The sequence below is a fragment of the Leptodactylus fuscus genome, chromosome 1, assembly GCF_031893055.1.
Source record: "Leptodactylus fuscus isolate aLepFus1 chromosome 1, aLepFus1.hap2, whole genome shotgun sequence".
NCBI classification, from domain to species: Eukaryota; Metazoa; Chordata; class Amphibia; order Anura; family Leptodactylidae; genus Leptodactylus; species Leptodactylus fuscus.
In genome coordinates this window covers 114,983,434-115,011,033 of record NC_134265.1, presented here as the reverse complement: position 1 = coordinate 115,011,033, position 27,600 = coordinate 114,983,434, and the positions used below count along the sequence as shown (strand labels likewise).

Here is a 27,600-nt window from a genome sequence, read left to right as displayed (position 1 = left end):
CTTCTCCTTCGTTCCCCCTCTGCTCTCTGCGCGCCTCTCTCTCTTACTGGCGCACAGTTGTAGACGCGATGTGACGTCATCACATCGCGTCTACACTGCCAGTAGGCGGCATTCGCGCGCGAAGCGAGGTGCTGACCTGTGTCCTCTGGACGCAGATCTGAGTTGAAATAGGACATACAATGACTGCTGCGGGCGCCAGCACACAGTGGCGGTCCAAAACCGGGCCCCCCCCCATTTTTCAATTTGGCCGGGCCCCTGACGCCAGTAGCAGTAGTACTGGCCTATCGGCGGCCCTGGATACATGTTAAAGTAGGCTGGCCCAGTCACTACTGCCTTGTTCCAAAGGCCAGACTAATCCAGAAGGCACAGTTACTGATATTGTAAAACAGTGCACATGCTCAGTATCCCATTTGGGTGAGTATGCACACTATTTGCAGTGTGCAAAGGATCATCCCAGTATGGTTTAGGTATACTATGACAGAGCGCATGCTCATGAACCCATCCAAGTGTACACAGACCCTTTAAGATACACCAAGGTTTTTTTTTAAAAAAAAAAAAAGTTAAAGCCCTACTTACAGCATGCACAAATAATGTGGAAAAGGGCTGAAAAGGTAGCATTTCATATATCCCTACAGCTCAAATCTGCAGTGTTTAAAAAAAAATGCCAGAAATGTGCAAAACTACCTTATAATGATATCTGTGTTCCATATTTCTCTTATTCTGTGCATTGTATTCCCTGTGCAGTCATATTGTGTGCCCCGCCTTTTTAACCCTTTCTGCTGCAGCCATATTTTGGTTTTGCCTTTTCTTTCAAATCCATAACTTTATTTTTCTATTCATAGAGCCATACAACGGTTTACCTTTTGTGGGTTCCTGGTGACCTTTCCAAAAACTGTGACACCCATGCGACGCTGATAAGCAAATACTTTGATCATGTTTGGTCTAAACCAGTCAAGCCCACGGTCTCCGCTGTCACCCAGCTCGAGCAGTTGCCATGTTTAAAGAGTCAACATCCATTGTAATAGTAAATGGAGTTTGGCAACAGGGTCAAGTAATTGAAACTAATCACACAGGCTCTTCTGATTGTAATACTTTTATTCTCCATGAAAATTTGTGCCTTAGTTATAGTGATATTCATTCATATCACGATATGTAGAAGAGCAATCTGGAGCACCAAGGACAGCTCTGTTGCTCCAAACTGCTACTCTGCTCTAATATGGCTCCCCCTCCTTTCTTTGACTCGGGTTCATGGCAGCATATTAGACCAGTGTAGGGTATAGCAGTTTGGAGCTGTCTAATGCTCCAAACTGATCATTTGCATATAATGAAGTAAATGAATACAGAGCCATGAAATAGTATTACAAGTAGGTGAACCTGATCCAGCTAATGCTGGTGTTGGTAGGCTTTACCCTGGTAACAAACTCCCTTTAAACCATAAATTCTTTGGTTAGTGACGTGTAAAGATTTTTTTTCCCATTCCTAGAAATGTTGTTTTGCAGGGAAATGATCTGATTTGTATTACACTTATGCATCACGTTACCATGGTGCCATCTGTTCAGGTGACACAAGAGGCATACAGGGCGGTAGATGTATTCTCTGAATCTTGTATATGGATAACATCTCAACTGAACACACATGATAAAATGCCTGATTATACAACAAGTTTATCTTCCATTACTCCTCATAAGGGTTAAGGTTTGCTGATGTGTTTGTGCATGAAGGAATAACCTGATGATATGGAGACAACATGTAGAACATACGTTTTCTTTGCAGTTAAAATATTTAAAAGCTCATATCTGTGTATTCTCTTTTGTCCCGAGTATTTCATGGCCGCTTGCACAGTATTGTTAGCGGCCATTTTCCCGTGGCCTGTGCAGTCTGCTCTGCTCAAGGCCCTAGGCCTGGAAGTTATGAGCCTGCGCTGGAAGAAGACATTAAAGATGACGCTGAGGACAAAGAAGGAGACATCGCTGGAGACACTTCTCTGGCAGTGGTGAGGACACCTCCATCGCTGTTTGAGTGCTGGGGCCTGCCCCCATTGCTGCGAGAGAACTCATTTGCATACCGGTTAAAAACCGGTATTTCTAAGGAACGGTAGAATCCCTTTAAGGATTGTCTAGTCTGTTTATACCACTTATTAGTTGACTTACTTAGGACCATGGCATTATATGTCAGCAGGGTACAAACAAACATATTCAGGTGCAAACACCATAGAAAATTCCTCCTTGTATGTGCTGGGCTGCATACGTGCCCACAAACATCAGAATAATGGAGTAAGAAATACGCAGTCAGCAGTATTCTTTACGGAACATTTATTAGCTACTTTCATTATGAAATAAATACATCACTGTACAACAAAACAAACAGAACAAAAGTCAAAATCATTAGAAAAGACATTTAGAGTAAGCACTTTTCTTCCAAGGAATGTTAAAATACATTGATACAAAAATATGAGATTTCTTTTCTAGTCGCCATAAGCACTGGTAATACAATTAAGTGGCCGCATAATTAACTTTGGGTTGAAATCACATGATGAGAGCACATGATAAGTTAATCTTGTGCACAGTTCCCATGCCAGCTAGAAGAGCCCAGTGGCAAGTGCTATATGTGATGTCACACGTGTGCAGAATAAAGGCAAACAGCAAATCTGTAGAGGAAGGATTTCTATGTGGGTTTTGTCACTTTATATTACCCTGTACGTGGTTGTATAAGAGTGCGGTTTTAAAAATTCATGTAGCAGATAAAAACTGTACATTCTTGCTATACAGAACTACAAGAGATATAGAGATATTCGTCACACTTAATATTGGGGTACACAATTGCATAAAAGGGTAAGAAGTAAGAAAAAACACAATAGGGCAGATTCACCAAACTCCTCCATCACTTTTGCGAGTTTAGTTTACACCAGAAAAAGGCGCAGTGTCACAACTTAGGTCACACACACTTTCAGCCTTTCCCATGTAACCATGCTCCTTTTCTATACAAATTCTAAAAGAGTCTACAACGTTTCATGTAGCGCAAAGCACATTAGACAAAGTATTTTGGTGCAAATTACCAATGTGTGCCTTCAGCCTAAGAGCTGCTCCTGGAAAGAGAATGCTCTGGCAATTGTGGCAGTACATGTATCTTTAAGAACCTTTACAAATATGGGTGTGTGCTTGTTTAGAACTGTCAATACAGAGCAGTTCCTGAGATATCAAATCTAGGAATAGCCTGCAGAAGCATACATAATACACAGTTCTATTTAAAGGAATAGTCAGAATGCAATACAAAACTAAAAACCGTATGAGGTTTTCTACTTAACGAAAAAAAAAAAAAAAGTTCTACTTGCGGTTATCAAACTGTTTATCAGTCTCTTTGGAGTGTTAAAGGAGTATTCCAGTAATTACAAGTTATCCCTATCCACTGGATAAAGGATAACCTGTATCTACCAGAATACTCCTCTAGGCTTTAGTCCCACGTTGCAGAAACGCAGCTTTTTTTGTTGCAGTTTTTTTGAGCCAAACTCAGGAGTGGATTAAGCAGAAGTATAAGAACTTACTGTATATTTTCCATTCCTTTTGTAGTCACTCCTAGGTTTGGCAAAAAAAAAAAAAAAAAAAAAGCAGCAAAATCTGCAACAAAAAAAGCTGCGTTTCTGCATCATGGGGCCTCAGTACTTGCAACGTGCATGGGATTCTGGCTAATCCCATCCACACATTGCAGAAAAATATCGCCAGCGAAATGCTGCGATTTCAAAAACAGTCATATTTTTGTAAATCGCAGCATGTCCATTATACCTACAGAAATGCTGGTGGTTTCCGTATAGGTATAAATAGAGACAAAGTTCAGAGTGTAAGTGTAAGGCCCCATGTAATGAAATGCAGCTATAAAATGCATTGCAAAAGAAATCTGATTTTTTTTCTGCATTTTTACCTCCCCTATTAAATCTATAGGAGTAATTTTTTTCTGCAATATCTAGATGTAATGAAATGAAAAATACAGCTTTTTTTTCTGAAGCAGCCAAAAACGCTGCATTTCCAGAACATGCGGCCTTAGCTTTACCTGACATGTCCAGTTTTAGAACATTCTTGTAGCGATTCTGGGGCACCTATACTTAGAATTTTACCTTGTGCTGTTCCTCTTTGCTCACAGAAAATGATAAATGAATTGCAGTGTTGTGTGTGTGGAATGGTAACAACTATAAAAAATTAAAAATCTACATGTTGTCAGTTTCCAGGTTCACAGTCAAAAGAATGCTCAAGTCAACATTAATAATAAATCTTCACCCCACCCTGCTATATGTGTAGTATCACATAGACATCTTAATTGTAAATTGTATCCTATACACTTATCAAGTCATATCAAATTAATTCAATGTTCATTTTGGAAGTGAGCTTGACAATTTGTGACATATGAGAGTGGATGTGAACTGACCACTATGTGGTAAGTGCAATGTGAATAAACCTAAATTAGCCGAAAACATGGAGACCTTGCCTAGGAGGATGTGGCATGCCATATAAGATCCCTTTATTGGATTGTATAAACTATTAATGCTCGATAAGCAAGTCTGAGGCCTGTCCCTGACATCCTCATACCATATCCTCAGCAGAGTCACAGACCTAAGCTTACAGTATACCGTGCATACAGAAGGAGCACTATGTGATCAAGGCCATTGGAACAGGTTTCTAGAAAAGAAAACAGCCCGAGGCTAGAGCGACAACAATGCATACGAGGACATGAAAAGCTGGAGCTGTACAGAAATGACAGGTGCATTGTCAACGGAAGCCAGCATACAATAACCAGTTGTCACTTGATGGCACCTGCATTAATAATGTGGCAAATTTTGCCATGACCAGGCAGGTGCCAGTGGCCACATTTGGCGATGATGTGTAACTGCTCTAAGGAGGCGATGACTTCACTATTTTTCTTAAAGCATTTAATTGACATTTTCTGCTGTAAAATAAAGCAATTGTGTTTACAGTGGTCTGGATATCCTGGCAGACACCCAATCTAATGGTAGCTACACACTCCATGATCAGCCAATATGCGAGGCACATAAAAGTGTGCTTAACAGTCTTGTTCTGCTCTATAAAACTGTGACTAGAGCAATCATTTCAGGGTACGCTAAATTAACCAAAACTTGCTAAACAGGTTCAAAAATGCTGCTTGTTTGAAGCATTGAAATGTGGAATAGACAGATTATATAGGATTACATGCTGATGGGAAATGCATATAATCTTTCAGGTTTGCGCTATCCACCTGCCATATGGAAAGTCAAGTCAGCATCTAGTATTAACCAGTTAAAGGGGTGTTCCAGGTTTGTTTGTTTTTTAATTTATTGTTTTACATCAAGCGGAGACTTAAAATAACTACTATATAATTTACCTGTCCATTCGGGTCCCCGTTCTTCCTGACCTTAGGCCCGCACAGCATCCACAGATTGGCTTAAAGTGCTGGTGCACCGGGAGATTGTGAACAAAGACCGGGGGCCCGTATAAAGAGTTTATAGGCGGGCAGGTAGGGAGAAGTAGCCGTCAGACCAGAAAGCATTTGTCCAGCAGCCATCTGAAGTGTAGTCAGCTTATGCCACCCTTCTCAAGATCTCACAGCTTGAAGCAGAGACAGACTGCTGAGACTCCCAATGACTCTTTTGAATGCTGTATTTCAAGAAAGGGTATTGTACGTACATGGTTAGAGAGGGGAAGCACCATAATAGGTTTGTGATATGAGACTTGGTGCTTGTGCCTGTTTTTACATTTGAGACATTTTTGTTTTATTTTCCTTACATGGCCAAAACCTGTTCTACTGATACATGAGACATACGTTTCAAGTGACCTCCTTGTAAGTTAGAACATTGTCTTTTTTTGCAATATAACAGTTTTAGTTTACAGTCTCACGCTTTGATAACTGATAAGATAATGAACCCATCTTATGTCTTGATAAGACAAAAACAATGTGAATTCTTGTTTGGTGATACCATGCTTGTAGCAGCTGTCAGCATCTCAATACTTAAATACATAGATAGGTCTTTTAGTTTCTTATTATACACATGTACATATTCTGTACTTATAAACTAAAAGTATGCATAATATACTCCTTCAGTGAAAACACAGGCAGCAACTGGTAAGGTTGTTTGATATATAATCATTGCGTTACATATATTAACAGAGATGTCCAGGTAGTAATACTGTGTGCCTTATAGATATATATGTTGTATCAAATAGAACTAGTTAATATACTAAGGATTTGCTGGCAGTTTTTCACCTCCTAAACTACTGAACACCGCTGTCTGCTAAAAGATGGCTAAATCTTCACTTTGTGTTCCCATTGTGATACCATATAGTTTACAATTTGTCGTGCGATTTCCTAATAGTTCAGTGCAAATGGCAAAACTTTCTTGTGAAGGAAAAAAGTAAAACATACAGGCCTACACACTGGCATAACTCATGCCTTTACCCATCTAAAGCCATCTGTGCCCATTATGCATAAAAAAGGGTAGTTGGGACTGAAAGAGAGAAGGATACAATATTGACTAAATGCTGTTACTTTACAAATAAATACATAATTATAGAACAGGGCACTTGGTGCCACGATTCCCATTATTTAACCCTTCTCACTTAATGACTATCCATCCATTTCTTCAGTGCACCCAGCATCGATGACCGCAAAGGGGAGAATGGAGCAAATAATGCTAGTTTGCCTATAGCCTTTAGTTTTCCTAACTTACAGCTTTAACTATCATCTCTTATGGATTTCTTCATCCGTAATCTCAGCTCTTCCCATGGTATCTTGCAGATTTGGTTGAATCTGTTGCACTGTTTCTTCTAGGCTGCTGTTTGGAAATACGACATAGCGTGCAGTGACCCCATGGCCTTTTGGACCACGCAAGTTTTCTTTACTGTGCCAAATGCCATATCCAAAATAGACAATGAGACCTGGGAGAAATAAAAAAAAAAAAAAAAAAAAAACGACATTAAAGATATTAAGATTTACCTTTCTGTAGTCTAGAATACAGGAAACAACTTCTATAGGAACTGTAATGGCTGCTTTATCTGTTGTCTCTTTTGGAGCACAGGAAGAACTAGTTATACAACTGCAAGAAATTTAAAGGGGGTGTCCAGGAATTTGGCATTTATGACATATTCTTAGGATAGTCCATAGATATCCAATCTGTGGGGAGCCAACAGGAAGCCCCCAAACAGATAAGCTATACACAGAACCAGAAGCAGTTGGCTCTGTGTAGTGACCGTGTATTACTGCAGCTCCGCTCCCACAGCTACTATTGTTTTTCAGATGGTCTGATCCAAAGATATAGCCATTTTCCTGTGTTCAATACATCAATTTTAAGAGTTAACCGTTCCGTTGAGGACTAATACATAATATTCGCAGGTTCAACTGTAACAAGATAATCATAGTTATGTTATACATGTCACCTGTCCGTTTCATGCTATATCCGATCGTGTATACAGTGGGGCAAAAAAGTATTTAGTCAGTCACCAATAGTGCAAGTTCCACCACTTAAAAAGATGAGAGGTGTCTGTAATTTACATCATAGGTAGACCTCAACTATGAGAGACAAAATGAGAAAACAAATCCAGAAAATCACATTGTCTGATTTTGTAAGAATTTATTTGCAAATTATGGTGGAAAATAAGTATTTGGTCAGTAACAAAATTTCATCTCAATACTTTGTTATATATCCTTTGTTGGCAATGACAGAGGTCAAACGTTTTCTGTAAGTCTTCACAAGGTTGGCACACACTGTTGTTGGTATGTTGGCCCATTCCTCCATGCAAATCTCCTCTAGAGCAGTGATGTTTTGGGGCTGTCGCTTGGCAACACGGACTTTCAACTCCCTCCAAAGGTTTTCTATAGGGTTGAGATCTGGAGACTGGCTAGGCCACTCCAGGACCTTGAAATGCTTCTTACAAAGCCACTCCTTCGTTGCCCTGGCGGTGTGCTTTGGATCATTGTCATGTTGAAAGACCCAGCCACGTTTCATCTTCAATGCCCTTGCTGATGGAAGGAGGTTTGCACTCAAAATCTCACGATACATGGCCCCATTCATTCTTTCATGTACCCGGATCAGTCGTCCTGGCCCCTTTGCAGAGAAACAGCCCCAAAGCATGATGTTTCCATCCCCATGCTTTACAGTAGGTATGGTGTTTGATGGATGCAACTCAGTATTCTTTTTCCTCCAAACACGAAAAGTTGTGTTTCTACCAAACAGTTCCAGTTTGGTTTCATCAGACCATAGGACATTCTCCCAATACTCTTCTGGATCATCCAAATGCTCTCTAGCAAACTTCAGACGGGCCCAGACATGTACTGGCTTAAGCAGTGGGACACGTCTGGCACTGCAGGATCTGAGTCCCTGGCGGCGTAGTGTGTTACTGATGGTAGGCTTTGTAACATTGGTCCCAGCTCTCTGCAGTTCATTCACTAGGTCCCCCCGCATGGTTCTGGGATTTTTGCTCACCGTTCTTGTGATCATTTTGACCCCACGGGGTGAGATTTTGCGTTGAGCCCCAGATCGAGGGAGATTATCAGTGGTCTTGTATGTCTTCCATTTTCTAATTATTGCTCCCACAGTTGATTTCTTCAATCCAAGCTGGTTGCCTATTGCAGATTCAGTCTTCCCAGCCTGGTGCAGGGCTACAATTTTGGTTCTGGTGTCCTTTGACAGCTCTTTGGTCTTCACCATAGTGGAGTTTGGAGTCTGACTGTTTGAGGGTGTGCACAGGTGTCTTTTTATACTGATAAGTTTAAACAGGTGCCATTACTACAGGTAATGAGTGGAGGAAAGAGGAGACTCTTAAAGAAGACGTTACAGGTCTGTGAGAGCCAGAAATCTTGATTGTTTGTAGGTGACCAAATACTTATTTTCCACCATAATTTGCAAATAAATTCTTACAAAATCAGACAATGTGATTTTCTGGATTTGTTTTCTCATTTTGCCTCTCATAGTTGAGGTCTACCTATGATGTAAATTACAGACGCCTCTCATCTTTTTAAGTGGTGGAACTTGCACTATTGGTGAGTGACTAAATACTTTTTTGCCCCACTGTGTGTGTGTGTGTGTGTGTGTGTGTGTGTGTGTGTGTGTGTGTGTGTGTGTGTGTGTGTATATATATATATATACATATACACACACACACATAATACACAGTATATATTTATATTTAGTGTAATACACAATAGCCTATACCTATTACTTACCTATAGCCAGCCATACAGTGAACCGTATCCATGTCATGTAGTTGAGCTTTAGCATGAGATATATGTTTAGCAGGATACTAAGAGATGGAATCAGTGGCACCAATGGAACCTACAGATTAAAGAAATAGGCAAGCTTTACAAATCATAGGAAATCCAAACAGGAGTAACACTGTAAAAAAAAAAAAACAACATCTCTGTAAGCCAAGGGGGAGTGGGGGTAGAGCTTCCTGGAATCCAACACCCATAGACATGGGTAATACTATTTCTATAATAAAGAAGACAACCTTACGGCATGCAGAAAAATTCAGTTTATGGTTAGAACTTGTATGTAAAACTCATAACAATGGGAAAATATACTAAGACTGATGTTTAATATTCCTGATCTTAGTTCACAGTGTCAAAGTATGCTGTGATGCATTTATGGTTGTCTGGCACTAGGAAATATAATCTATGCCAGCTATCAGCATTTGATAAATTCCACCCAATGTCATGATAAGAATAGACTTAAACCAGTAGAGGTTATCACATATTTAGTAAATGGAAATGCTAGTGATGCCAAATGCTGGCTTGAGGACTGTTTTTGGGGTAAAGTTGCAAAGGAGTTTTTGGCAGAGGTCATATAAAGTTAGTGAGATACAAGCTGTGAATACTTCTAGGTACCTGGAATGTTGTAGTTTTCTTCTGTTGCTCATGAACCCATATCAAAAATAAGCTGACTAGGTACCCAATCAGAAAAATCACAAGTAGTAAATAAAAACTCCATTTGGGTAGATGCAGGTGGTTAGTTCCAAACACCAAGACTGAGCACAGGCAAATGCAACAGAACATCATTGTCACTACAGCAATGGTGACCACCTCTCCGGGATAACAGTCACTCAGGAACTTCAGATATGGTTCAAAGGCAGCTTTCAGGTGTCCAGTCTCTCTTCGCTCTTTGGCTTTTTTCTGAGTTTCCACTAGTTGAAGCTTATCTGAGAAGGACTCATATTCCTTCATTTCCTCTCCAACAATCCTTTCGGCACTCACACCGGGGTCACGATGCTGCGGACTTTGTTCTTGTTCAGCTTCATTTGAGGGTTCTGTCTTTTCCTGCTGAAATCTTAAAACAATGACACTGGCAGCAACAAAGGTGTAGGCCAACAGAGTGCCAATAGATAAAAACTGCACCAGGGCTTCCAGGTCAAAGACAAGCGCAAGCATGGCCATCAAGATACCGAACACCACAATACCAATGACAGGGACTTTGGTGGTTGGGTTTACTTTTGCAAAAAACTGAAAGAACAACCCATCTTCAGCCATTGCATATACAATTCTTGGGAGGGAGAAGAGGTTACTGAGCAGCACTGTGTTCATGGCTTAAATGAAAGAGAAAATCTACATTAATCATTTACAGGTTGACAATAGCAAATGATAATCTACGTTACATATTATAGACATATACATCCTATCATTAAAACTCAATTTTTTCTGCCTACCATGTAGGAATAGCCTAAAGAAAGGCTATTCTTCTCCGCGATGCCGTTCGGTATATAATCTGGTTTTCATCGGTATGCAAATGAGTTCTCTCGCAGTACTGGGGGCGGGCCCCAGCGCTCAAATGCTGCGAGAGAACTCTCCGGTGCCACCTCCATCTTCTTCAGGAATGGGTCTTCTTTGCGTCTTCTTCCGGAGGTGGCTTCAAACTTCTAGGCCTCGGGCTTACAAAGTATTGTAAGCAGCCAATTTCTTGTGGCCGGCAGGCATGCGCAATCGGCTGCCTGAGGCCTAGAAGTTTGAAGCCACCTCCGGAAGAAGACACGAAGAAGACCCTTTCCTAAAGAAGATGGAGGCGGCGCTGAAGAGTTCTCTCGCAGCATTGGGGACGCCCCCAGTGCTGTTTGAGTGCTGGGGCCCGCCCCCAGTACTGCGAGAGAACTCATTTGCAAACCGACGAAAACCGGATTATATATGGAACAGCGGCGTGTAGAAGACATCTAAAAGGTAGAGAAGAATAGCCTTTCCTAAAGAGGACCTTTCATGGGTTTGGTGTAGTTCATGATATATCCAGCAAACAATCCCGTAATTAAAACTTAGCCTTTATTTGACATGTATCTAGAATAAAAGTACATCCATATATACGATTTTTAAAAAAAGCTCATATTGGTAAAGAAGAAACAACAGCATCTGGCTTTCATGGTTTGGGGCACAGGCAGTTCTATATACTGCTGGAAAGCCGACAGTACGCTGAATTCAATGCACTGTCGGCTTTCCCGATCTGTGCCCCGGGTAAAGAGCTATTGGTCCTGGTACCATAGCGCGTCACAGTCAGAAGGGCGTTCCTGACAGCCTGTCAGGAACATCGTTTTCCCCAACAGCAGCGCCTATTGCACTGTACAGTGTGAGCGGGGAGGAACGCCCCCTCCCTCTGCTCACAGTGCTCGTCCATAGACGAGTATTATCAGGAGGGGAGGGGGCGTTCCTCCCCGCTCACACTGTACAGCGCGATAGGCACTGCTGTGGAGAAGGACGTTCTGACAGGCTGTCAGGAACGCCCTTCTGACTGTAAAGCGCTACGGTACCGGGACCGATAGCTCTTTACCCGGGGCACAGATCGGGAAAGCCGACAGTGCGCTGAACTCAGCGCACTGTCAGCTTTCCAGCAGTATATAAAACTGCCTGTGCCCAAACCCATGAAAGGTCCTCTAAGTCTATTCCTACGTGGTAGGTAGAAAAAAAAAAAAAAAAAAAAAATCTATAATATTACTTTCTTTATTTTATTCCATTCTAATGTTAAGGCACCACATAGCAACCCGCAGCCAAAAAGTGCACTGTAGACCTCTGGAAACGCAAGGTGTTTTTTTTTTTTCGCAGTGTTTTTCCACAGAAAGTCCACAGAGTTTTCCCTTTACAAACTTTCTGCTTCAATTATACCTATAGGGAAACCTCTGCAGACTTTCTGTGAAAAGTGCTGCCGAAAAAAACTGTGATGCATTTTCACCACTGTTCTCCCCGCAGCGCTTTATTTGCTGTGACCCGCTATGTGGGGCCTTAGCCAAAGAAGCAATGGCAGGTTGTGAAAGGAGGGTAGGCTTCACAGCTCAGCAAATTTTAAATTATTTGATCCATAAGTACACATCAGTGATTTAGTGCCCCACGTACCCCTGATAGGTTCCCTTTAATAATGATGTTGCCAGCTTGCCCAGTATGAATTGTACAAAGATTATGATGAGGAACATACCGCTATGGAAGGAAACAAAAAATTCTTAGAAGTACAAATTTCGCTTACCACAGATCGAGCCAGCAGCTACGATAAATCCTGCCCATGAATAACCTCGCCTGTAAAATGCATCAGAGAGAGCAGAGTCTGGTATTAATGTATTCCAAGGCACCATTAGAGTCAGTACAGCAGACACAAGGATATAGGCCCCTGTTGCAAGACCTAATGACACAGCCGTTGCTATAGGAACAGCTTTTTGAGGATTCTTTGCTTCTTCACTTGATGCTGCAATCACATCAAAGCCTACAAAGGCATAAAAACACGTGGCGGTACCGGACATGATACCAGAGAAGCCAAATGGAGCAAAACCACCACGTTCAGCAGACCAGTTTTTTGGGTCTGCAAGGATAAAACCGAATATAAGAATAAAAATTATTATTCCCATACTGATAGCAGCAAAAATGTGGTTAAGCCAGGAGGATACTCTTACCCCAAAAGAAATAAAAGCTGTGGCAAACAGTAATATTCCCGCTGCTAAGAAATCAGGGTAGTGAGCCAAAAACTGAACATTCCAAGTTCCAACATGGCTTTCGGTATAGTTTTTAATCTTGTGATCAAATATGGAGTCCAAATATCCGCTCCAAGCTCTTGCAACGGCTGCACCGCCAATCATATATTCCAGCACCACGTTCCAGCCAATCAGGAAGGCCCATAGTTCACCAACCGAAACATATGTGAACATGTACGCAGATCCCGTCTTTGGCACCCTTGCACCAAACTCGGCATAGCAGAGAGCTGCAAGAAGAGAGGCAATACCGGCGATAAGGAATGATACGACAACGGCTGGACCTGCTATCTCCTTGGCCACTGTGCCAGTCAGTACATACAAGCCAGAACCCACCATTCCTCCCACACCCAAAAGGGTGAGGTCAAGGGTCGAAAGGCATCTTTTAAATGATGTCTCCATCAAGTCATCTTCCAAAGTCTTCACCCTGTTTAGTTTCTGGCAAAACCGAACAACAGCTGCGGAAGAAGGAAGTTGATTCCCCATTTTGTACAGTGGTTTTCTACAATGTGACAATTAGAAATGTGATTCTTTCATGACTTTTAGGAGTGAATCTAGAAAAACAGAAGAAAATAGAAAATATTTAATTATCTGTAGCATGTTTTATTATTAGCATGGAAAAAATGTCATTCTTCTTTGCAATATATGTATATCTCCTTACTCTCTACTGTTAAAGTATAAGCCCTGCTGTAGAGATATACTTTGCTTCAGAAAACTGCACTTTGGTACCAGGCCCGATTGGGAGACATCTATTACCAAGAACATATCCATTCTTTGTTCTGACAGATACTTATTCCCTTCTTCCTGGCCATTACCTATGCAGACTTGGCCCAGCTGAAGGTTTTTTTGCATATGAGGGTCATCTGTACAAGTATCAGCCGACAGCTATCATGAGGTGTACAGTCCATTACAGTCACAAAGCATTCAATGGGCCTAATGTATTACTAAATACATATAAACACTAAAACTGCATCTGTCAACAGCTACAATGGTATTATTTTTTTCATACTCTGCACTCCTAAGGGCTAGTTCACACGTGGGCAAGGAGGCGGATTTTGACAGCGGATTTCGCCTCAAAATCTGCCTCCATACAATGGTGGTCTATGGAGACCACTAGCTGAGCTTTCTTCAGGCGAATTCCGCGGCTGGCCAAGCCGTGTGGCTTCAGCCCATTCATTTGAGCTGACTCCGGAGGGGGAAGCCGCGACCACGACAAAATCCGCCCCACGTGTGAACGAGCCCTTAGGAAAAGGCTACCAAGGAAAAATCCTATTCAGGACAAAGGTCTATAACCAGCACCTATTGCAGAACCTTGGATGGTTTTCCCACGTCTTTCACATTGTATACGCCACTAAATGATCTGATTGCAAATAAAACAAACCTAGAAATGTGCCCACTTGAAATACCAAATCACTGTGTATTTAGATTGGCACCTTGGGATGGGTTCACACTTAGCAGTAAGTGTTTGTTCTTTGCCACTCATCACATTTTAACAGTTTGCAACATTTTTCTCCCACTGAATTTAATATTACAAATAAACCAAAAAGTATTGTACTATAGAGCTTTGTACGTGGCGCTATACATATATATAATATATGATCTGATGTAGAGGTTCATGTCTGCATAATCTATCACTGAGAAGGTACCAGTCAGTAATCCTGATAGACCATGATCTGGGATTCTGGCTTGCTATGAATACTAGCTTCCTAGACAACACATGGCTAGCACCATGACAAAGCATGTGTGTGAACAGAGCCAAATAATAAATCAAATTTTTTTTTCAAAACATAATTTTATTTGCATGGCTATATTCTGACCTCCATAACAAACAAAACGGCATTTCAGCCATTTTTATTTTTCTGGTATTTTTAGACATGATAATCTATGGTAATTTTTGTTTAGTTATTTGTTTCTATAATCTAGAGCCTGATCACTCATATAATATACTGCAATTCACTTTTACTATACGTTTCCCATGGCAGCCTTCAATAGGATTCAAGCATGGCAGCTGATCGCTGCCCTTCGATGACATTTTATGGGGCAGCAGACGCCCACATACTGCTGAAGTGTAGATGCCTTGGTCATAGTTGACCATAGCATCAATATAAATAGTTACCAACTGTAATTGGTGCAGGCAATGTGATTCTTAACAGCCAGCACCCACTGGGCACAGAGAGGGCTCTACAATACCACCTTAGCAGCACCATGATGTAATAGCATGCTATGTGTTGTCAAGGAGTTTAGGAATGTGCCCTTAGACTTAGTGGGGACATCACAACCATGGACCAAATTTCAGGGAACAATACATTTTCACACCAATATTTACTGCTTTAGTGATTAATTCCCCTCCTTATATTGATCATTCTACTTCACATCACTATTCTCATATTATTCATATGTCCTCTAGTATATAAACATGAGATTCTTCAGACGTTGTGCTACACTACAGCAGATGAAGAGATCTAAGTAGGCTTGACATCTTTTTTAGTTATCCACTAAAATGTATCAACGACTGATGACTCAATTTTTAGATCTTCACATGTAGGTGATATTCTTACGAACAATCACAGGATTCCTAGAACTTGTGCCACTCCAAAAGATTGTCTTTAAGGCTAAGGACCCACATAGCAAGCTTCAACAAAAGTCTGTAAAGTTTTCCTCTGTGGACTTTCTGCCTCTATTTTACCTAGACAGAAAATGCCAGCATTGACAAAAACACAGGAGTTTTTGAAATCGCAGGATTTATGCAATGTGTGGATGGGATTAGCCAGAATCCACGTGGTGCCCCAGCCTAAAGAAGGCTTTTGGGAACTTAGGGATAGGTCATCAATCTCAGATTGTTGGGCGTTCAATATCAGGCACCCTCAGCTGTTTGAAGCCTACAACCTTTTCCCAAACCTTGCTGCTTCACTGTTTTTAGACCTTTCAGCCATGTTTCTATGGTGATTGAATCACAATTGTAAGTATTTCATACATTTTTAAACATTTATTGACAAGTACATCAAGTTTATATAAAGACTCATTTACAGTGTTGACCTTTTCATCTAAGTTTTCTGCTGTTTTTCACACTGGATATCAGTTTCTGAGCCAAATCCTGGCTGCTGGCAATCCATTCTTTCCTATTCAGTCCTTGCTGTTGGCATACATTTTACCCCAGACGTATAGGTTGGTGGTGGGTATGTGACATGGTGTGGACCTTCTTAATGAGAAGGTCCACACCTTGTCACATATGCTGGCTCTAGGACTATGGAGACCAGTGTCAGTAACACCAGTCTTCATAAATATGCTCCATTAACTTTACCCCAGTCCTCTGCAGTCTAATCCCTATACTTCCTGCAGAATATCAGTGTGTCCTTTATGTTTTTCTTGGAGAGAAGGCGCATCTGGAAGAATGCAAGACACAGCGGGAAAAGCAGTGAAAAGTCACCATTTCTGGGATTGAGTTTCTGCTGCATTTTGTTATGTGTGGCCTTAGTCTAAGAGGGATTTCCCAACGAAGTATATTGAGGACTTATATACAGATCAGACGCTTCATCAGTTTCAGACTGGTGGGGGATTAACTCTCTGCCCCTCTGCTGATCAGCCATTTAAATGGTCAAAGAGCTTCCACTTGTCCCCTTTACTATTTACAAACACAATATCTACACAGTGGCAGATGTGCAGAAAATCATATCTTTACCCAAATTCAGACCACTTTAGGAACCCCTTTGCTAAATCCTAGATTCTCAACTGGTGGTACGCGTACCCCAGGGAATATACATTTGGGGGTACTCGGATAGCATTAAGTACATCCTTTTTTCTTTTCCAAGCTCCTCAAGTTTAGTGCTGCGTTACAGTCCCCTTTATCCTTCAGATATCCGGTTCACCACTGCCCAAGTGATCTCCCCTCCTGCAGCTGATTCCGAGTAGAGTATTTCTCTGAACCTGAATGTCTCAGGACTCAAAATAAAGTCCTTATGGAAAGGCAATGTGAGTCAGCAGGTCAGAATGGAGACCGCATGGGCAGCGGAAGCCCCAATATCTGAAGGATATGGGGAACTGTAAGGGGGCTTTCACACTATCGTTATTAATGTCCGTTGCTGTCTTCCATTATAGAATGACAGTACCAGACATTAAACTGTTGCAGAGAATGGTCACGGACGGACTCCATTCCCTTGACACAAATGTAAACAACATGACAGAAACTCTCTTCTGTGAAGTTTGTTTGCTTTTGTAACAGAAGATAAAGTCCTGCATGTATGATGGAAGATAGCTTCTGTCATGTTGTTTACATTAGTGTCAATGTGAAAGGACAGAGAACCAATCTGTGACTGATCTCTTCAACAGTTTAATGTCCGTTGCATTGCTGTCATCCTGTAATGGAAGACAGTTACAAACATTAACAATGGTAGTGTGAATGCCCCCTGAGGTTTCCTACACAACGAACACCATTAAAACACCTATGAAGAAATGAAAGAGCTGAAATACCAAGAAATAAAAATAAAGTTGCTACAGGATTGAGTCATTTAGTTAGTGGTCCTGTTTCCTGGGATTTGTCCATATTAAGACAGATCAGACAAATGTATTAACAAATCAAGAAATAAAGTGGACACACCTTGTAACCTGACCTAAATACTGGTGTAGCTTGAAACCATTGGGCCCTGATCCAGGAGGTATACTTGGACCCAACAGATGACATTTTAGCGATTATGATACATGATCACATTATTCTGCAAAGGATCTGTACACAATAGACGGATCACCTGTTCATCTGTGTACTGAGGCTTCTCTGTTCAGATTCAGAACATAGTCACACAACTGCTTATCCTGAACGCCGCTTTCATAATGAATACCCCACAAGATATGGATTTACCCACAGGGGTATTTACCTACACCCTGGCATGTGCCTTAGAGGGCAAGTTGGAGTGACAAAAAAACCCAAACATTTCTGTGAAATATTTCAGTCTGATGTATAGACCTTTTTTCGGTCATTGTCAGATGCCGTTGTTGGCAACACGGACTGCCAGTTTACAAGACAAGTAGTTTTAGTCTCCACTGCATGTCTGTATCCAATAAAGCTGTCTCCAGATGCTAATTATGGTATGGCGGCTACTGGCACAGAAAAACATCACAATCATCTGCAGAAAGTAGACTTAGTGGGAACCTACTAGTTCAATCTCTAACACCTCTTATCCCCTAACCACAGATTAGTGGAGAAGTGTCTTATCACTGGGGTCCATCCCCCACTAACATGAATGGAGGTTGGTGTGTGTGATCTTTGTTCCATTCACTTTGATTGGGCAAACAGAGATAGCCTACTTCAGCAGTCCTAGAATAGGACTTGTGTACTTGCATGCATTTAACATGAGAGGACACATGTACGTGTTGCTGGGACAATATTAATTTAAGAGTCTTAGAAGGAGTTGCATATCACTTCAAATAAATTGTCGCCCAGCGCCTTCCCACAATCCTCCCTGCTATCTTCAATGAAAGACAACATTGGAAGCATCACAGGGGAGCTGCTGATGTCATTTAGATGAATAGGGACGGCTGTCTCCTCTGTGATTGGCCCTTTTGAAATCTGCGCCAAAGCAGACATTCTGACGATAAATTTATACGGATCAACTACACTAAACTATTCCATGTTGGCAGTGGCGCTTCTGTGATCATGGGGCCACTTCTGGTTTAGCCTATCCTAAACATCCTTGAGGCCCCACATTGCAAAAACGCTGTTTTTACTGTACTTGCAAAGTAGATGGAACTCTGGCTAATCACATCCACACATGGCAGGAAAAAAAAAAAAAAACTTAGTGAAAAAGCAGCATGTCAATTATACCTATGGAAATGCTGGTGCTTTCTTTATGGGTAAAATAGGTACAGAAAGTCTGCAGAGGAAAACTTTGCAAAAATGCAATTAAAAACACTGTAGAAAAAAAACTTGATGCGTTTCAGCTGCGTTTTTACTACATGGGGCCTTAGCCTAAAATGGAGTCTGTCACCAGAACACATCCCAGCAGATAGATAGGTTAAGGCATCAAACTCAAACCACCGTAGTTGTCAGTTTGCAAATTAGCTCTTTGGAGCAAAAAAGGTGTTGTCACTTGCCTCTTTGGAGCAATGACAATGATCTAATTGGACCAAAGATCTTATTTGCATATTGACAAAACAGATGATACTTCTTGGCAATGGAGGCAGCAAATACAAGGGCGAAACACTGTATGAATCAAGTGTACCTAACCTATCTGGGTTGCTATGCTGGATTTAACATTGTGTATTCTGAAAACGGTTTAGTTACTGAACCAGCAGATGTAATGTGAATACAGGTGTGGGCACAATAAATAGGTCATTGAGCCTAAATGATGTTCTCTCTATGCAATTACTGGTAAAGCACATTAATATATATGCCCTATTGTATATATGTATGTGCTCAACATCTGCAGCAAGGCTGCCACTGTCACTGGGGAAAACCTCGCCACGTGACGCAAGGTAAATAAAGAACACAGGCAGCATATGTGCCAGGCAACTGAGGGAATTAAGGGACAATGTACAGAGCTATACAGTAGGTCACCTGTCAACCTTCTGACTACAGCAATACTATGAGCATAATAAAAATAGCGTATGTAGGGGAGACCATAGTGAAAATCAGTAGTCTGGGAGGATCCACAAAGATCCATTTGGTACCTTATCCTGGAGGTCGTCCACATGTATAAAGCAGGGATTTTCCCCGTGTGTCTTTTTTTTTTTTCATATATTCGCCTGTAATATTTTCAGATCCCTCAACCCAACTATATTGAAAAGAACAGTCAAGATCACTTTTCAATAAAATTGTATGCAGAAAACAAAAACGTATACCACGTGGCAGTCAATAGCAGCTGTTTATAACAGTATAGACATATGGTCACGTATATTAAGCTACACATACATGGCCATAATACTGAGTGAACGGAATCCACCAGCAGAGACAAGACACAGGTGTGAACCTAGTCTTACAAGGTATATAAAGGGGGGGGGGGAGGGTCATAGTTTTTGGAGCATGCCAAGATGTATTTGCCAGCCCAGGGTATAGCATAAATTTCAGCTACAAGTTATAGTAAGTCTCTTGGGACGAGGCATTGCCCCAGAATTATACATCAATTCTTTGAAAGATCCAAAAGACCTCCCAAGTTGCACATGTATTATTTAGAGGCCAGAGGTCTTAATAAATCTGGTGCATCGCAGGCCATTGCAACCAATGCACAATTCGTCAGTCTTGATAAATCAGAACCATAGAATTTGCTACTGCTCAAGAAAAACACAAGTGAAAACCATTCCTGAGGAGCATTATGACACCCAAGTATATAGGGGTCCTTTATGCCAGAATTCTGGCATAAAAAGTCACACAGTTTTGCTAATTTTTCAGCTTATCTGAGAAAAGATTTTTGCAACATTTTACATTATTACACCACTTACTCCAACTTGTGACTCATTGCATCCTGCGCCTAGTTCATCACTTTTACAAAAAGTGGATGGGGATCAAGAGGGGCCAGCAATGCCTTAACCTGACTATATGGGGCTTCGATCACCACTGCATCCTAAATGGGGTCTTTCCATGAACATAATCATAGCTAATATTTGCAGACAATGAAAAAGGTCGGTGCCAATGGATATCACCACGAATGCTGAAGTTTTCTATGGCCTGCCATTGTCAGAAACCCAGCCATGATTTCCTTATTGTAGTCACGTTACGTTCTCTATCTGAAATAAGGAAGTCATGGCTGACTTTCTGACAAGAGCCTTAAAGTTCTTGTAGCCAGTGTCATATCCACCGGCAACCAAAAAAGACAAAAGTCCGTCACCACAAAGACAGATGGAGAAAGTCATAAAACACTCAACAAAATGTTTCATTATTTGTATTTTCAAAAATGTTTAACTTCTAATTACCTAAAATTGTAAATAGGAGAAAATCCCTCTAAGAACTTCTTAGGGAAATGCTATGGATTTTTACTTCTAAACTTCTTATCTCTATCCCATGCTTAGCTGGTTACTATAGAATATTCCCATACACACTAGAACTCCCCATATGCTGCTCTATCCCTGCGTCCAGTATATACCGCCCAGTGTGTACAGGCCTTCACAGTGCGCCTTCCACAGAGGCAGTGAAGAGAACCTGTAGTGATAATGAACATGTTGTATCATCCTTCATAGGCAGCCATAATCCTGCTCCATGCCTCTCCTACCCCCACACGGGCTGCCAGCAGATGCTCCAGGATAAGCCCTGTGCACACAAGCCATCATGAATTATTGAGTCGTGCAGACATGGCAGGATGATGGTGGCAGGCTGGAGCACACAATGCCCTGGCATCACATCGCAGATGGCCCTACACACACATGGAGCCGCTCCCCATAGCCCATCCTCACCTGTTCCCTATGTACCGTCACACTGCAGCCAGAGTGCCCGCAGATCAGAGCTCGCTGCCGGCCCTGTGCATAGTGGGTGCCGCTCAGGACGATAGATCCGTCACCTGTCTCCAGATCGCTGTTTCTTCAAGGATTTCCCCGCACCGTGGCGGCTGATCGGGCTGCTCAGGGCGGAGCTGTGCTGATAGATCCTGGAACCTTAAAGTGACAGCGGTGACTGGGGCTGCTCTGCCAGTGACGTAGCCTGGAGCTTTAACCCATTCAGTGCATCCTGACCTCTCAGCTACCTCGTGTATGCTGTGTACCTACCATCCCAAATCTGTCTCCAAGATAAGTCTATGTGAGTTATGTCAGTCTCCTAATGTGTTGTCTGAATTGCAGCCTGGATGATCATGTGCTATTCTTGTGTTCTGTAAGTAGAATGCAGACTGTTGTAACACCTGTGTGGACGGACTGGGGAATAGCCGTTGTGTTTTATAATTTTACCTTATTGTCAAATTTTTGCACCAAAATTTTGTCGCAAACTAAGCCAACTAATAAGCAGTGTAAAGTTAGACTAGACAGTCTAAAAGTACGCCAGATTATCACGGAAAAAAGATTCGAGCTGCCCTTTCTTCAGGCAGATTCCACGGCTGATTCAGCCCCGGCATCCGCGTCGCAACAGCAACCTCCGGACTAGACCCATTCATTTAGGCCAACTCCAGAGCGGGAAGCCACGACTGTCGCATTTTGGTCCTATTCTGGTCCGCATCAAAATCAGGACCAAACTATGCGGTCCCGTGCCCCGTGTGAACTAGCCCTAAGTGGGGGGAAGGGGGTAAAAATCACATTCCCAGCATGGTCCGGTCTAGCTGGTGGGCTGACTTCTCAAACTGGAGCTGCTCACTGGCTATGACATCCTTGATCCCTTCTGATGAAGCTGTTGATTAGCCTCAATGGTCATGAGACTGTTGAGGATAATCAGTGGTCTCAGGAAGAGAGACCACTGACACATGAATGTCACAGGTAGTGATGTCATATGGACCGGACTACACTGGTAGGCAATGGAGCACTGAGGAAGGTGAATATGATTTTCTTTTTTTTCACCACCCCCAATAAATTAAAAAAAGTAATTTATTGGTCCATTTTTGCCTGGACATCCCCTTTAAATCTATCTACGAAACTGTGAAAATGGGTGTACGTCCTCAGTAAAGAACTGCACAGGCGCTGGGAGCATCAGAGATTAGACTAATCTCTAGGTACATATAAAGGTTTATTTATTTTCTTTTTTTAATTGCAGGCACGGATGGCTTTAAAACAGGGTGATTTGGGACACTAAACCCTTTTTATAAGGACCTGTGAGTGATTTTGTATCCCAAACCATCCTGACAGGTTCTCTTTAAAAGATTTCTCCCTGCCAGAAAACACATTTAATGGTTTATTAGATAAGATAGGGGATAAATTGCTGATTTGTGGAAGTCCAACTGGGGAGACCCCCATCCAACCAGGAGATAGCCAAGCGCTGTGCTTCAGCTATTTGCATCACTTCCATTGACGTAAATGGAGCAAGCACGTGCACTTCTGTTCTTGGTCACACTCCAACCAGTGTATATTTTTGTGGAATATCCACTTTATTGTCATAGTTTAAGTAGCTGTCTTACCACAGAAAACTCTTCTAATATAACCACAGGTCCTAATATTCTCAGTAAACAGCAGACCTGGCAAGTAGTATATACAGCCAGTCGCTAATTTCAATCGTATATTGTTCATTCAGATGAATGGCGGCCCATGTAACAGCATTGCCACACTTGGGTGCTACATTACAGACAAGTCTACAGATCTGATTCATTTCTTTGGAACTGTTTGAAATTCTTCTTTTTATTACCGAGGTCTGAAAAATCGTATGGCTAATATGTCAATTTGTCATCCATTTTCACTGTAAACTTAGCCTCCTGTAAGACTTCTCCAGACTTGTATATCCTTTAGAATACTAGTAAGGCCTGGTTCATATCTGAGTACAGGGAGTCCGCATGGGGACCCCTCCAGACAGACTGGCAAGCGGTGTGCAGTAAAAGTACATGGACCCCACAGATTATAATGGGGATCATGTGCTTTCCGCGTGGTCTCCGCACAGAACATGCGGACAGAAAAGTACTTCATGATCTACTTTCCTATCCGCATGACTTGTGCGGAGGCAGTGCAGAGAGCACACGGACCCCATTATAGTCTATGGGGTCCATGTGCTTTAACTGCAGACCACCTGCCAATGCGTTCGGTAGGATTACCGAACACAGATGTGAATCGGGCCTAACTTTTTAGAGAAGTTGGGAATGGTCTGTAATTTCCAGAGAAAGTTCTTAGATACAAATCTTCAGTCCATGTAAAATATTTTATACAGTATGAAGGTTTATCTGGAGTCTTTTCAGTAACAATATAATCTGCTGTAACAGGCCTGTGTCTCAGTATTCACAGGATAATTCATGAAAATCTTACATTTCCATAAATGTACGTGCCCTTTACTGTCAATGGATAATTAAACCAGAAACTCTGGAAAAACATGGACAATGACTTTAAATAAAACCCGTTTTTCCAGTTTCTGTCTTGTTATCCATTGAATATTTCATCTCGGGTAAGGTTGGCATCTTATGTTGTGGGAGAAAACACCTGCTGTATATTCTTTCACTGGGATTGTGAGCCAAGATTATGAGTATAAACTACACAGAGATCAGGTATAAATGAAATAATTGTACCTGTTCTGTGTTTTTAACTCGCTCCTAATTTTGGCACAGTCACTGATGAGAATCACTGACCAAACACTGACCGTGTGAATGCAGCCTTAGGAAGCCTTCACACGGAGTTTACGCTCCGCTCATTCAGACACGTATACACGAGTGCTTCAAAACACATCCCATTCACTTTAATGGGAGGGCGTGTAAAGCTGGCTTTACGCGCACTCCCATTGAAGTGAATGGGATGTGTTTTGAAGTGCTCGTGTATACGTGTCTGAATGAGCGGAGAGTAAACTCCGTGTGAAGGGGCCCTAAAACCATTTCCGCAGAATTTTCATTGAGCCTGCTTTAGTGGATGGGGAGCATAGCATTGATCCTTTTGGGAAGGGGGGGGGGGTCACAAAACCCTTTTAAGATTAAAGCCCCACATAGCGAGCCACAGCCAAAAAACGCTGTTGGAAAAACCACGGCGGAAATGCATTGCAGTTTTTCCCACAGCACTTTTCACAGAAAGTCTGTAGCATTTTCCTCTCCTGACTTTTTGGTCCTATTAGTCCTATACAAAAAATACCAGCGTTTCCATACGTATAAATGACATACAACTATTTACAGAAGTGTTTTAGAAATTGCAGCATTTCCATTGCAAAATCCCATCCACTTTTCATAAACACCATGGCCAAATTGCATTGTTTAAGCTACGTGGCACGTACTTTGCAGAAACGTAGATTTTTTTTTTCTTTTTTTTTTAATGTAGATTGTGAGCCCCACATAGAGCTCACAATGTACTTTTTTTTTTTTTTTCCCCTATCACTATGTCTTTTTTGGAATATGGGATGGAAATCCATGCAAACACGGGGAGAACATACAAACTCCCTGCAGATGTTTTTTGTTTTTTTTTTCTTTGCCCTTGGCGGGATTTAAAAACCAGGTCCCCAGCACTGCTGCAGTGCTAACCACTGAGCCACCCGTGTGGCCCCAGAAACGCAGATCTTTTTGTTGCTGGTTTTTTTTTTTTTTTTGAGCCACAGTCAGTGGTGGCTACAAAAGGAATGGAAAATATTAAGGAAGGGCTTAGGCATTTCCCTTCTTTTTAATCCACTTCTGCTAGGAAAATCTGCAACTAGAAAACCCTGCGTTTCCGCAGCATGGGGCCTTAGCCTAAGGTCCCAAGGGCCAGAAATGCCGTGCTAAAGCGCTGCGGGAACAACCGCGGCATGAACACATTGCGGTTCTTCCCGCAGCGCTTTGAACAGAAAGTTCATGGAGTTTTCCTCCATGGACTTTCTGGTACAATTATATCTATGGGAAAGACGCTGGCGTTTCCGTAGATATAATTGACATGCAGCGTTTTTCAAAACAGTGACGGTTTTGGAAATCGCAGTGTGTCCCCTCTGCAATTTTTTCCGCAAAATAGGCATGGGATTCGCATAAATCCCATCCACTTTGCAAGTACTGTAAAACACTGCGATTTTTCCTGCAGCGTTTCCGGCCCGTGGGGCCCTGGCCTTAAGGTGAGCCTCCACAACCTACTTCCATTTTCAAAGGTCCATAGGCAATACACAAGGTAAACAGTTCTACATTTCACCTGCTACATTTTCATTTTTTTCCCCCACGTTAGGGCTTATTTTCTGCAGAACAAATTGTACTTTATAATAGCACCTTTTAACATTCTGTCCAATGTACTGAAAATCGGGAGGAATGAAGGGAAGAAGGATGGGGTGGAATTGGGGGGAAAAAATTGCAATTGCTCCTTTTTGTCTAGATTTCATTTTTACGGAATTAACTGTTCAGAAAAAAAAATACTTTTATGACACGTTTAAAAAATATGATTTCTTATAAAATTATGCAGAAACATAAAAATTCTGAATGCAGTATGTTCTATATAATTAGAATTTTTCACCAGTCAGCATTTTAACGGAAGCTTATTTAGCTTTAGGCTAGGCTCACACAGGGCAATTTGGTTCAGTTTTGGATGTGTTCCAATACCAGCCAGTACTTACCCATAAAATATCATAACAGATGTTCTTAGAACTTTGCATTGTGCTGTTTCACTCTTATTTCTGCCATAAATTTAGGAGCAAATTGATAGCAGGGAATTCCTCTTGACAAATGGGTTGTGTCCTTGCCCCGTCTGGTACTGGCAGCACTGACTGTATACTACTGTATTCATAAATGTCCATAACATAAGGAAGGTACAATACAAAATTAGGATAAATATCCAGAATTGTTATTTACCAAAATAATGTACAAATGTACAATGAAAAGATATCCAATTTTCCATTATACTTTCTGTATCAATTCCTCACGGTTTTCTAGATTTCAACTTGCTATCATTCATTCTGTTACTTCTAGAGGATAAAACTCTGGCCATGGTCATGTGATTTACAGTCCATGGTCATGTGATGAGGACACAGGTGCACAGCTGATTACCAGGCTCATGTCTGATTACTGTGCTGTGATTATAACACCTGTGCCCTCATCACATGACCATGGACCGTAAATCACATGACCATGGTCAGAGTTTTATCCACTAGAAGTAACAGAATGAATGACAGCAAGCCGAGATCTAGAAAACTGTGAGGAATTGATACAGAAAGCATATTGGAAAATTGTATATCTTTTTATTGTACATTTGTTTGTCAATATTGGTCTGAAAGTGGCCAACCCCTTTAAGGTATTTTTCACAAGAATGTCAAATGTTTTCTGAGGTCACATGATTGTTTTTAAATAAAAAATGTCCAAGTGTGTCTTCGTATGGCTGTTTTTTTTGTTTGTTTTTTTGAATATCCCATTTTTGTATGTTTTCACAGACTCCTCAATAGACCTCAGTCTATGAGGGACCTGTGAAATTGGAAGCCCGACAGATGCAAACCAACCTTGGGGACAAAAAAATAAAAAAACAGACCACTCATCCATTTTTTATGGCTTTGAAAGATGGATGGATGATATACACCCTAGATGACGCTTATTGACGGCACTAATATCTCCAGCACCAGGGCACATACTGGGAAAGCCAACAGTGGACTGATACAGCGTGCTGTCAGCTTTCTAGCGGCATATACAACTGCACACTGATGAGGACATGAAAACTCCTCTTTAATTCTGATGGTGGGATCATCGTGGTAAAAACCACCCGAAAGATTTATCTTCATTCCCCCCACAGCTTTTAACCTTTGAATTGGAAGAGGCTCAATTCTAGGTGTGAAAACCACAGCAACAGCTCTGATACTACGTGTTGAAAAACAGTTGCAATAGAGTGGAACGGATAAAGTCTGTCCACATTATGTAGCTGTTTTTTTTCCCCGCAAGAATGGAAAAACTGACTTGGGCTTCACACACAACCACTCTGATACTACATGTTGAAAAACTGCAGCAAAAGTCAGTTATTGCAACTGTAAGGCTTCATGAGTGTGCAATCTGAGTCTCTTCCCATGTTCCGTTCCAATTGATCTTAATAGGTCCCTCTCTTAAAATAATGAAATGCAACACCCATAGAGGCTCAGACTGCACACACAGTCATATGCATGAAGTCTAAATCACTATGGATTAGCGGT

General features: G+C 41.5%; 1 protein-coding gene across 1 annotated transcript; it reads right to left on the bottom strand.

Annotated features, from left to right (window-relative positions):
• Window positions 1-6,571: 6,571 nt before the first annotated feature.
• SLC7A4 (solute carrier family 7 member 4) lies at window positions 6,572-21,522 on the bottom strand. The gene is made up of 5 exons (XM_075276530.1): window positions 21,339-21,522; window positions 12,467-13,516; window positions 9,862-10,556; window positions 9,202-9,310; window positions 6,572-6,917 (listed from the first exon to the last, which is right to left on the bottom strand). Exons 2-5 carry the CDS (start codon window positions 13,446-13,448, stop codon window positions 6,721-6,723), a joined length of 1,983 nt encoding a protein of 660 aa, XP_075132631.1. The 5' UTR covers window positions 13,449-13,516; window positions 21,339-21,522; the 3' UTR covers window positions 6,572-6,720.
• Window positions 21,523-27,600: the final 6,078 nt, after the last annotated feature.